The 13,593-nt window shown below is 36.4% G+C and overlaps 1 protein-coding gene across 1 annotated transcript in view; it reads left to right on the top strand.

Moving 5' to 3' along the window:
* LOC107585784 (proton-coupled amino acid transporter 4-like) overlaps positions 1-12,602 on the top strand; it is a 27,107-nt gene extending 14,505 nt beyond the window's left edge. Inside the window, exon 9 of the mRNA XM_016272931.1 lies at positions 12,260-12,602. Coding sequence (XP_016128417.1) covers positions 12,260-12,552 — 293 coding nt within the window. The 3' untranslated portion in view covers positions 12,553-12,602. The remainder of the gene's footprint in view (positions 1-12,259) is intronic.
* Positions 12,603-13,593: the final 991 nt, after the last annotated feature.

Below are 13,593 nucleotides of genomic sequence, written 5' to 3'. Positions count from 1 at the left end.
TTTACTTTCACATTCACAAACACATACAAAGGCTGGTGGGTTAAACACAGTACACCATATTGCTAATGAATATAACTATTTGAAAATGTGTACTGTAGCTGTCTGTACAGTTTGTTGATGTAATAATAAAGTTAAGAAATATAATTTTGGCCCAAGTCCAACAATCTGTTCTCATAAGCAAACATCCAGGGGATCATGATGTACTAAAGATTTTTTAAAAAGCCGCTGTGAACCAGCAGTTGACACAGAGTCTGTGTATTAATCAGCGGATCACAGGGCCGCCCTCTTCCTGGTTATCTGAGCCACGCACATGACCATGTTTGATACCGTTAGTGGTTCTGTTCTTTCAAAGGAACTGAAAATTAGCTTAGCTATAATTTCTAATGATAAAAAAGAAACTTTCACTAGATAGCCTCCCATTTCGACCTCCTTTTAAACAGACAATTGTATAAATGTTTGCTTATCTCACTGCAGTGTTTTGTCAACACATTGCCTTTCAACAGAATTAATTCTGGAGGATAAACATGCTATCCATGTTTAGCAAAGCAGGACAATGCTCGTTTTGTACACTCATCCACAATTTTTCTTCTTCCATTAAGAATTTTTAATAGATTACTTGTATTTAAAGTTGACTTATTTACACAGTTTCGATTTTGAGCCAAGTTTGAAGTTATGCTAATGCTAATTTAGAGAACACCAAGAACTTTTCAGGAGGAATGTAAGACTTTTCAGAATGAAAATATAGAATATATAGCACTGTTTATCACTAAACGTTAAGTTTTCATCTCTTTCTTCTCTTTATTCTACAGTGTTGGGATTCAATGGGATGCCATGGTGGGGCACTCTGCTGATCTCATTGGGCTGTGCCCTGCTTACTGCTGTGGTGGTCTGGTTCATTGTGTGTCCACGGTTAAAGAAGAAGGTGAAAGGTAAATATTTATCACGTCATGTTTGCAATTTTATGACCGGTTTGACTTCAAAAATATGTTTTTTTGCAATCTAATTGAAACTTACATTATCAGTACACACTACCATTCAAATGTTCAGGGTCGGTAATGTTTTTTTTTTATAAATGTATACTTTTATTCTGTAAGGATGCATTTAATTGATCAGTAAAGTAAAGACATTTATAATGTTAAAAAGATTTTTTTATTTCAAATAAATTTAGTTCTTTTGAACTTTCTATTCATCGAAGAATCCTGAAATGCATCACGGTTTACACAAAAATATGAAGCAGCACAATTGTTTTAAACATTGATAATAATCAGAAATGTTTCTTTAGCAGCAAATCAGCATATTAGAATGAGTTCTGAAGGATCATGTGACACTGAAGACCGGAGTAATGATGCTGAAAATTCAGCTTTGATCACAGGAAGAAATTACATTTTAAAATATACTCAAATAGAAAGTTATTTTAAATGAATGATATTTCATGATATTAGTTTGAATTTATTTTTAATCAAATAAATTCAACCTTAGTGAGCATAAGAGACTTCTTTTAGAACAATAAAACATTTTATGCACTCCTAACTTTTGAACATTAGCGTAATTCTTTTATTATTTGCTATCATTATGTTTACGTTTTTTTTAATGGAGTTCTAAGCTGGTTCTCATTTTTCCCATCTCTAGTGTTGAAACAGCATAGTGCGAGTTTTTTTTTTTCAACAAACTCTGCTTTGAGTTCCCTTTGAAGTCGAGTTGAAATCCTGCATTGCATCATTGGCGTTCTTCAACCCTTAATTGCACATTCTGTGGTTTCTGACTGGATCTGTTCTCCGTTTCTCTGCAGCATTCATGTGTGTGTGTGTGTTGCAGGTCTAATCAGCTGGTGAAGGTCTTGTACTCATTCGGTGTGTTTGTGAGTTTTGCGGTGCAGTTTTTCGTGCCGGCGGAGATTCTGGTTCCGCCCGTGTGCGAGCGCGTCAGGAAGAGCTGGAGACGGGTGGCTGATCTCAGCCTGCGAGCGCTGCTTGTCTGCCTCACCTGTGAGTGAATACACACACACACACATGCTCTCATCCAAAACAATGTGAACCGCCTCAATAAACAGCATTTTAAGGCATCATAGTCATGTTTTTTATGCTGAAAGCAATCCCAGAATGCATTGTCTCAAGCTCAGTGAAAACAAAAAATGGTGAATCAAAAGAAAAGAAAAGTTGTATTGCAAGCATTCTGGTATTTTAATCAATAAATTCCATTTAAAAAATAGATCTGCACCATTAGTTTAGTATGTAGGCAGTTCATCTTGTTATGCTCCTTATTCATCGTCCTCTTTGTTTCCTTGCTGTTTTCTCTGCACTTCTTCCACCCACCCATCCATCCGTTCGTTCTGTTCCTATCATTATGTTTACGTTTTTTTTAATGGAGTTCTAAGCTGGTTCTCATTTTTCCCATCTCTAGTGTTGAAACAGCATAGTGCGAGTTTTTTTTTTTCAACAAACTCTGCTTTGAGTTCCCTTTGAAGTCGAGTTGAAATCCTGCATTGCATCATTGGCGTTCTTCAACCCTTAATTGCACATTCTGTGGTTTCTGACTGGATCTGTTCTCCGTTTCTCTGCAGCATTCATGTGTGTGTGTGTGTGTGTGTTGCAGGTCTAATCAGCTGGTGAAGGTCTTGTACTCATTCGGTGTGTTTGTGAGTTTTGCGGTGCAGTTTTTCGTGCCGGCGGAGATTCTGGTTCCGCCCGTGTGCGAGCGCGTCAGGAAGAGCTGGAGACGGGTGGCTGATCTCAGCCTGCGAGCGCTGCTTGTCTGCCTCACCTGTGAGTGAATACACACACACACACATGCTCTCATCCAAAACAATGTGAACCGCCTCAATAAACAGCATTTTAAGGCATCATAGTCATGTTTTTTATGCTGAAAGCAATCCCAGAATGCATTGTCTCAAGCTCAGTGAAAACAAAAAATGGTGAATCAAAAGAAAAGAAAAGTTGTATTGCAAGCATTCTGGTATTTTAATCAATAAATTCCATTTAAAAAAATAGATCTGCACCATTAGTTTAGTATGTAGGCAGTTCATCTTGTTATGCTCCTTATTCATCGTCCTCTTTGTTTCCTTGCTGTTTTCTCTGCACTTCTTCCACTCACCCATCCATCCGTTCGTTCTGTTCCTTGCTTCCCTCATTTTTTCCCCTATTCCTATCTTCTCCTCATCCTAATCCTGCCTTGAGTATTCATTGGTGATGAGAGGAGAGATAGTGGAGGTTTGTTCCCCTCCCAAAATGATGGCTGGATGCTGTGAACCATTGTAAACCTGAAGGCTTTTGGATTAGTTTGATATATGTTTTTTATCTTTGGAAAAATTGAGTCCGCCACTGAACCGTGAACCACCCTGAGACCTAAAATATGAATATAAATATTTGTTTAACACCGTCAGTCATGCAGGTACGAGTGAAAGAGCGTTTGCTATGAAGGAAGAGAAGAAGAGAGAATGTTGCAGGAATTGTGTGCACACGCCAGAGAGTGAATGAAAAAGTGAGTGATGGTGTGTGTTTTTGTTTTAGAAACGGAGAAAAATGGAGCGAGACTGTGTGACGCAAACTGTTAAAGAGCAGGTCATATGGCATTTTAAAGTGTCCTAAAATTGTGTTGGAGTCCCCTACAACAGGTTTAAATGCATCTAAGGTCAGAAAACGTTGTAATTTTCTCAGAATATACGTTTAATATTAGAGTCATTAGCCAATGATTTCTAAACGGTTCGTTCCAAGCTAGTTTGGAGCAAACCCCTCCCTTCCATAAGCCTACTCTGCTCTGATTGGTCAGCTGGCCAAGCCTGCTGTGATTGGCACAGAGAGGAGTCCTTCAGCAAGTTAGCGAGCGCTACCATTGACAAAGCACCTTTGCATAAAACAATAATATAGTGCTCCAATCCGTTCTTATAATAATGACAGAAATTGCAAAAACACTTATGCAAGCGAATCGTGCCCACAGCTAAAGTTTAGCTGCTAAACTGTGAACACTTAAAACAATAATGGTGGATATGTTAGTTGAGTGCTAATGTGACTAACTGGGGAAACAATACAGTTTGTAAACCAAAATATGTCTACTGTAATGTTTGAAGAATGACAGACAAAAGACGCTCTGTCTTAACTTTTAATCAGAACATCTCCCTCATTAACCCTATAACTGCCGGTGCAGCAAAATAAACAAATAAATATATTTATGCAATATGCAATAAAGCAATTTCACAATGATTATAAAGTCTGTGCGCTACACTACATTCTTTATTATTAAACGAAGTAATTCGAACAACGTCAGTCTACATTAATTGACACATTCCTAGGAAATGGGTTCACAGCGAATTATCAGAACTACTTCAGTAAGACAGTAATATCGTGCTTTACCTGGAAACCTAAAGCTGTACTAGGTGTATATCACATATTAGCACAAAAACTTGATATTTTGAACACTCAGTTGAAAATGTAAACATAACGTATCAATCATACTTACAGGTTGTGCTTCGGAGAGCTTGTTAGTCCAAATTAAGAAGATTAGAAGCCGACGAAGATAAAAGCCAAGATTAGAGAAGCAGTCCTTGGTTACATGCACAAAACAAAAGGTTTGAATTGTGTTTCTGTGGTATCCTTGAACACAGTGTCTTCTCAACATGATGTAAACACACTAACTAGCGGAAGTGTTTGTGGGCAGGTCAGACTAGCGGGCAGGCGGGGATTATTACCCAGTGACGTGTATCAGTAACAGGCAAAAGATTCGAAAATATGACGACTCGTTAAGGCGTTTCAGAATCGACTCTCTCTTTTGAGAGACAATATTTTTATTTATCATGCACTTTTTTGATTAACAACTTTGCAGATTGTTTTCATTTAAAGATCGTTACGTTATAAACTGCAAAAGAGATATTTTTCAAAAACCCATATGACCTGCTCTTTAAAACAGGATCTACCTGTCAGCTGTATTTTAATGTTATTTATATACTATTATAGTATTTATTAATATTTTGAATGTTTCCATTTTTATAGTTTCAGTTTTCATTTTCATTATTTATCCATTCATCAAGTTATCATTCTAGCTATTCATTGTTCTGTCTGTTGATCTGTTTATTATTCCATTCATCGATCATTCCTTCATCCATTTTCATTCTATCCATCTATTCATCATCGTTCATTCCATTATCCATACATCCATCTACTGTTCATTCTATCAGTCTATCCATCCATCCATCATTCTATCCATCCATTGTTCATTCATTCGTTATCCATCCATCGTTCATTCCATCTATTCTCCATCCCATTCCATTATCTTTATCTATTCACATCTGTTCATCCATAGTTCATCTCTTCATCTATTGTTCATTCTGTCAGTCTATCCATTCATCATTTATTCCATCCATCCATCCATTGTTCATTCTGTCAGTCTATCAATCCATTGTTTATTCCATCCATCATTCTATCCATCCATCCATTTTTCATTCATTCATTCATCCATCCATCGTTCATTCCATCATCCATTGTTAATATCCATCTATTCATCAGTCATTCACTCCTTCATCCATCTATCCATCCATTGTTTATTCAATCCATCATCCATTTTTCATTCTGTCAGTCCGTCCATCTGTCCATCCATCAATTGTTCATTCCTTCATCCATCCATCCACTCATCCATTCTGTCCATCCTTTATTCCTTCATCCATCCATCCATTCTGTCCATCCTTTATTCCTTCATCCATCCATGTATTGTTCATTCCTTCATCCATCCACTCATCCATTCTGTCCATGCTTTATTCCTTCATCCATCCATGCATTGTTCATTCCTTCATCCATCCATCCTCTCATCCATGCTGTTCATCCTTTATTCCTTCATCCATCCATGCATTGTTCATTCCTTCCTTCATCCATCCATCCTCTCATCCATTCTGTCCATCCTTTATTCCTTCATCCATCCATGTATTGTTCATTCCTTCATCCATCCACTCATCCATTCTGTCCATCCATCCACTCATCCATTCTGTCCATCCTTTATTCCTTCATCCATCCATCCATCCACTAATCCATTCTGTCCATCCTTTATTCCTTCATCCATCCATGCATTGTTCATTCCTTCATCCATCCATCTATCCACCCATCCATTCTGTCCAACCATTGTTCATTCTATCACTCTAGCAATCTATCTAGCTTTCCTACACTGTAAAAAATAAGTGTAATTTTAACTGTAAAAGTTTGTAAAAACGCTAAGGAAAAAAACTTAATAGGTTAACGGTAAGTTCCCGTACTATATACAGGGCAAAACTGTAAAATATCTAACCAGATATTTCATGTAATTTTACAGTAAAATGCTGTTAATTTTACAGTTTTTAGAACTAAAAATAACAAATCAATGTATAATTTAGTCAAAAACTGTAAACTGATATTCCCAGAATTCCCTGCATGACACTCCACATTTGAAAGTATTTTGTTTAAATAATCATGTTTTTTTTTATAGTTTTTGTTATTAGTTATGTCTGTGCATTATGTTGTGCATGATGTTTAATGCATTATTTAAGTATCATGTGTGTTACCATGATGGTGTTTTATGTTTGCATGAATTACTCTGTGCACCTTCTATATATTAGTATATACTTCTGCTTGTGGCGAAGCTACTTGTGATGAGCTTTGATTCTTCATGTGGCTTTCTCTTTTACCACCTGCACTATTATGGTGGTTGTCAGTATGTTAAAGGTACAAAACAGATTTTAATAGCAGTGTGCATTGTTGAATTTACTGATTTACATTCAAATTTTCTTGTTTGTAAATTACAGTTTTATACTGTACAATTTACAGTTTTTAGCCGTAAATGTGTTTACAGTTTTTCTGTATTTTGTACAAAATTATTCTGGCAACCACAGCTGCCTAAATTATTTTGTAAAAACTACAGAATTTTTTTTTTACAGTGTATGGTTCAAACTATTCTTTGAGCTCACTATCCATCTATCTCTTTAGTCATTCTAGCTATTTTTATCATTCTATCCATTGTTCTAGCTATAGATTTAGACATCATATCAGCTATTATTCTATTATTAAAGCTATTGTTTTAGCTGTTATTAATAGTGACTATCATTCTACCTCTTGTTCTAAGCCCCTATTGTTCCAGATATTGTTTTTGCTATTTTTTAGCAACCTATCTTTCTAGCAATCTACCATTCCAGCGATTGATGTTGTAGCTATCTATCATTCTATGTAGAGACAATCGTTCTTCCTTCCTTCCTTCCCTCCCCAGTGGCCCTGCTCACTATTCATTTGTCGGTCTTTTGTTCTCTCCATCTCTCTGGTCTCCTTGGACATATCACTTTCTCTGCTTATAAGATTTCTTTTATTGCATCCATGACTTTCTTTCTCTCTTTTGGCTTGACTTGTCGGTCACTGGCTGCTCCGTCTCTCTCTTCAAAGTTTCAAGTTGCAGCATGGCGACATGAAAAAACATGGACACCATTATTTAAAGAAAAGAGCTTATATTTTTAAAAGGCTGGGAAAAGTCATAAGCATAAATGCAATTTTGAAGCCCTTCATGCTTTGAGCAAATTGCTCTTTTTCAAGGCAGTCTATAAAATCTTATCCAGCAGTCACAAACACCTGAAAAATTAATGACTTCATTAATTGTAAATGATTTTAAATTAAAATGATATACAATTTAAATATATTACTTGTATATCAAATTAAAATTAATAAAAAAAATAAAAAAATATTTAAATTCAGAAAATGTCAAATATTTTTTATTCGTATTAAAATATGGAATTTTTTTTTAATGTTATTTATCTACAAAAATGTTCATAGGTCAAAAGGTGCCCGTTTTTCTTTAAATATATTTTTAGAGAGATGATTCTAATAATTATATATAATTTGTGAATACAGAGTTTAAAGATTAAAATAAAAAAATATTAATTTAATTATCTAACATTTATCTTTAAATATCACATGCATCTTGTAGGTCTGTTGGAGCATTTGATGTTGTATGTAGCTCTTCTGAGGAAGTTCTAGAAGAGGCCCGTGGAAGTGCTGTTGAAAGGGGTAATGAGCTCTGAAGGTTGCGGTGGCCCGTGTTGGTAGATAAAAAGATGAAGTTCTCATTCTGTCACTCGTTCATGCTGTCTTTTATCTCTCTCTGTGTTCTTTGTACCTGACGTGCTTCCTCCCTCTTTCCCTGGCCCAAGGCCGTCACCCCTCTGAGTGCTGTGATGGATTAGTGGGCGTGTTGTGTGTATGGGTATACGTGTGTGTGCGTGGGTGCTGTGTTTTATATAGTGTGTTTGTGGCCGTGTATGTCTTTTATGGTGTGTGAGTACTGGGGCAGAGTTGAGGGACTCATTCAGTGTCTTCTCATTTATCTCAGTTTTCCTGAGGCTCTGTGAATTATTACCTGCCTGCCCTACGGAGACAGGCCCATCATGGAGCTCTCCTCTGAGGCCTGTCGCAGAGCTCCGTGATAGGGCTTATCATGCACCTGCATGCTGAGGCCCTTCGTTCCGAGACGTTCTCCAAGAAGCCTCTGGCTTTGAGGTGTTTGTTTAGGAAGTTAAGTGGTTAAGGCTCAGTGGTAACCCAAAGGTTGCTGGTTAAGTCACCTCAAGGATCAAGCTATGTAATCTCAGATTTATGCACTTTTCATGGTTATTATGGTCTTATAATATATTTTAATTAATATTTTTAATTTGGTTTTATTTTTGTATTTTCCTTAGCAATTTTGTTGTGCATTTTTGTCATTTTTAATATGTTTTCAGTGTCTGTATATTTTTTATTGATTTATTTAATATTATTATTATTATCTTGTTTTATTTTTTTAATACTATAACAAACTAAACAAATTTGTTCAGTTAGAAAATGTATTAAATAAAATAAGAATAAAACTAATCAAATAAAATAAGAATAATTTAACAATAAAATTACTGAAATAAGTTTAATAAAAAAAATTAAATACATTTAAGATTTTTTAAAAATATTTTATTTAAGTTTTAGTTAACAATAAGGCTGACTATATATTTATATATTATGATTCTAATAATTATAGAATTTATGGATAGAGTTTAAAATGTAAAATTAATTAATAATAAATATAAAATAATAAATATATAAAATAATATAAAAATACAAAATAAATTGTAATCATATTGAAATTATTTATTTAATATTTATCTTTAAACTCGATAATGCCGACTTAGATTGTCTCTAAAACTATTTCATATTCTCTCTCTATGAAGTAGCAATAGTGATGCTTGCTTCATCAGTACCCATAAAACATCACATTCCTTAATTATTATTCATATTTGGTTATTTGCATTTGCATTCTTGTTTGTTCATTTTTAGATTTCTATTTTGAACATGGGTCCATGTGTTGGTGTTGGTTTATCTCTCATATCATGTACCAAACTGTCAAACTATCCTGAGGGTGGCAGTAGCACACAGAGAGGAGAAACTGAAGCGTTCATGCGTGTTTGTGAGATAGTGTTCAGAATGCATGAGTGAGAGCGAGAACCCAGTGTGTGTTACATGTTACTGGTTTCGTCTGCAACAGGGAGAAGATGTAGCTCAGAGAGCAGGTGTGTGACACTTCACACTCGAGTCTCATGAATTAAACATATGTGTACAGCCTGAGTGTGTGTGTGTGTGCTTTTTATAAAAGGCTGCTGGGAACGTTTGCAGTCATTCCACTAAAAGCTGTATGTGTGTGTGGATATAAATTGTTGTGCCTTTGTTTTCAGCGAAAAGAGAAGGGGTTTTGTCTTCCACAGCAGCAGAAAAGATGAATATTGATTTTTGATTTAGTCCTTCAGCCACGATCCTCTGCATACACCCGTCCACAAACCACAAAACCAATCAAGAGTTAAACACACACACATTGCAGTTCGAAACCACAGCGGTTAAATTGTGAAGTTTGTGAAGTTAAATTTGTGCTTTTTGCAAATGAAATAGCGTCTCCATCTGCATCTTTTTTTCTTTATTATAATTAGCGTTGACCATAGATATAAAACTTGGATATGCAACATGCCTTGTAGTGCAAACAAGCTAAATTGACCAAAATGTTGGCCCTAGCAACCACTCACAACACCTCAGCAACACCCTAGCAACCACCTACAACACATTAGCAACTGCATTGTAATGGTGTACTAGTGATGGGAGAAACTAAGCTTTTCGAAGCATTGAATCAATTGTACCAATTGCTTTGAAAAATGATTCCATGTTTCGAAGCACTTGAAACAGCACATGCTGACGACAACATTGTAAAAGCATCAAGAACTCAGACCAAACTTACAAAACAAATGTAAATGTTTTTTTAGAAATACAATTTTTTAAAATAAATAATAAATACTTAAATACTATTAAATATTAGTGCTTGTGTTGTGTTTTAAGTATAATCAAACCTTTAACACGCAATGAAGTAAATTAATTATTTAATTAATTAATTGATTTATGAAAAAAACAAGCAAGCCTATACTAATACTAAGAGTATATTTGGTTCGAATAGCCAATATTTTAGTAGGCTATAAATATGTGGCTATGTTACAGCTCCCCTTTGAATCTCTTGTGTTTTTCTCCTTTTCCATCTGTCCAACCCTATTCTGCTCACAGGTGATTGGAGATGAGTTTTGTTCCTCGGAGAAGGAGGTGGATTTAATTCTATCGTAAGCTCATTTTGTTATTTTTAAGGTATGTGATTTGTAGGTTGAAAGTACTGAATGTTTTTTCACATTTTTTAAATTATATAGACATCCGTGTTAAAGGGAACTTATCTTTTGTTTAACCCACAACATCTGGCCCTGAAATCTGTATTATTATTTTTTTTCTTTATTATTCTTTATTTCATGTCACATGATTAACTGGGCAACCAGAAGTGGTTCATGGGTTCACTTTGAGATCAACACCCCCTTAGTGGTGAACCATCGGAGTTTCGAAACGTTTTGAAACGTAACGAACGACCGTGTGACGTAACGAAGCTTCGTTTGAAATTTTTCAACGTATATATATGTACGTATATTGAGACGTGTATATATTGCGTGTGTGCAGCAATCACATAGCCTGCCACAAATTTGCGTCTTTGCATGTAATCTACTTGCGCGAATAACAACATTCGCTTTTGGTGTGCACACATACCATAAAACTTTATATATGCGTGATAAGGCTGCGTCAAAAGATGACGATCATGTATTGACGATAGCCAGAGATATTGTCAAAATCATTTTTTATTCAATTAATATTACAATTAATTTCCTTTGCAATGCCATAGTGCATCAACGCATAACTGACTCGCTGTCAAGTCACCTTTATTTATATAGCGCTTTTAACTACTGAGGTCTTTTAAAAATCTTTTAAAATGGGTCTATTATAGCTTACAATTAATTATAGTCCTATATTTAAAATTGTTAACACTGCAGTCGTCAATGAAATTTAAGAGCAGCTTTATTTCAAGCACCGACTTTCAAAAACAACCTGTAACACAAAATATGTTTCTTTTCATTTTGATCATGTTCAGGCCACAAGAGAAATATTCAGGGATTAAATTAAAACGTTATATACCGTCATCAGCATATGAAGTAGATTCATCTCTCATCTTCTCTGAGAGAATATGTGCGGTTAAGGCTAGAAGGGATACAGCTAAAACTACTGGGCATGCGCACATCAGTATAGCGTAATTTTTGTCACACTGTGTTTTTGCATTATTGTAAGGGGTAGGTGTAGACGTTAATAAAACACAATCTAATAGGTAGAAAATTGTATTTATTGTTAGCTTCCGGTTTTAGCTGTATCCCTTCTAGCCACAACTAATATGCGTCGTTGCCGAAAGCGCCATCAGTTTTTACTTTCACTGGTGAAAGTTTTTCACCGGCATAAATGCTTGTATAATATCCATTGGCTTGTCTTCATGGTTTGAAACAGAAATATTTCCAATATCGCAACGGCCCCCACGGATTTGCGCTACGCCACTGCCAACACATATTCTAGCGAACAGTCCACTCAGAACCCCTTATTAAAAATTATTATTATTATTATTTTTTTTTTGAGTAATTTTAGTTCTTATTTCAATTACTTTCCAAGGCAACATATTGAATAAGTTTTTCATCTAAAAAACAAAAATAGTTAACAATAACAAAACTGCAGAACACCCTTGCAACTACATACAGTGCCATAGCAACCAGCAGAAACACCCTAGCAACACCTTGGCAAACCACTCAGGCCTGTCAGAATCGTGGCGTTGAGTTTCAGCACTCGTTTTTTTGTTGCAAAAATCTAATTTCTCACTTCCTTTCTGTCTCCATCTCTCTCTTTCTTAGGCATAACAGCAGTCTTGATACCGCGGTTAGATCTGGTGATCTCATTGGTCGGTGCGGTTAGCAGCTCGGCGCTGGCGCTTGTCTTCCCGCCGCTGGTGGAGCTGGTGGCATTTCCCAGTCAACCTCCTCCTCTCCTGCTCCTCAAAGACCTCTCCATCGCTGCCCTCGGCTTCATCGGCTTCCTGACAGGGACCTACGTGACGCTGGAGGAGATCATTTATTCTGACGACCAAGGACAGACCCGTCTCCATGATGACAGGAACTGGACCACACCCACTACCTCACCGCCCTGAAGACCACGCCCACAAACGAAGGACCAATCAAGGCACAGTTCCATATTTTAAGGGCACGGAGAGAGAGAGAGAGAGAGAGAGAGAGGCTGATAGAATATGAAAAGCGAGAGGCAAAACGCTCGGATCAGAGAGAGATGGAGCAAATTAGAAGCTGAAAAATAGAGGGAGAAAGCGAGGCGCGGAGGGAGAGAGGAAGGAAGAAAGAACGGGGGAGAATTTGCACGAGAGCACCGAGTGCGTGAGGGGAGTCTGTCTGGCACGTGAGGACAAAAATAGACTTCTGCGAGCTAAATATAGCGCAGATCACAGAGCGGGCGAGCGAGATGGAGTGAGTAAGAAAGGACTCGCCCGCTCTTTTGGAAATGATTTCTGAAGGAGTAAACCCTCCTCCATCCACCGGCTCCGTTTCAGAAATCTATTTTGGACGTGCACGAAATTTAACATCTATCATTCAAATGAGAGCAGTAGGACTCACTTTAAAGCGTGCATTATTCAGAGGGAAGGCTCTCAACGTGATGTGTATTTATAGGCGCAGCCTACGATAAAGTATATTTAGAGTTTCTTTTTTTCGTCGATCTGACACGTCTGGGGGTCTTTGTCACGTATGCGTTCGTCTGTAAGGACAGAAACATATGAACGCTCGACTAGAGCATTGCACTAGTGCTCGTCCCAGTGAACATGCTTAAAGTGAACTGACAATTGCAAGCCATTGTACTCGGCAAAAAAGGAAAGTAGTTTCAGAGGAAGAGCGCATAACAGATTACGAACACATGTTTCCTGAATTTGAAGTAACATGCACCAATAAATCATTCACAATATCGGTTAACATAGAAAATTGTGTGGCTATACATTGAAAAAAAAAGTTTAACATTTTTTTTCAGATGCAAATGTGCATTACTGTAAATTTAAGTTGTTTTTTTTTTGCAAACTAAAGGTTAGCTCAATTACTTTCTGTAGGATAATAACCGAACAATACACGCACCAATTTTTATTGAATTCTTCTGTTAATGTCACCACATCTGTGCAACCCCGTTTACTTTG

Source organism: Sinocyclocheilus grahami, unplaced genomic scaffold (genome assembly GCF_001515645.1).
Source record: "Sinocyclocheilus grahami isolate Dianchi unplaced genomic scaffold, SAMN03320097.WGS_v1.1 scaffold74.1, whole genome shotgun sequence".
Taxonomy (NCBI): Eukaryota; Metazoa; Chordata; class Actinopteri; order Cypriniformes; family Cyprinidae; genus Sinocyclocheilus; species Sinocyclocheilus grahami.
This window is presented reverse-complemented; position numbering and strand designations above follow the sequence as displayed.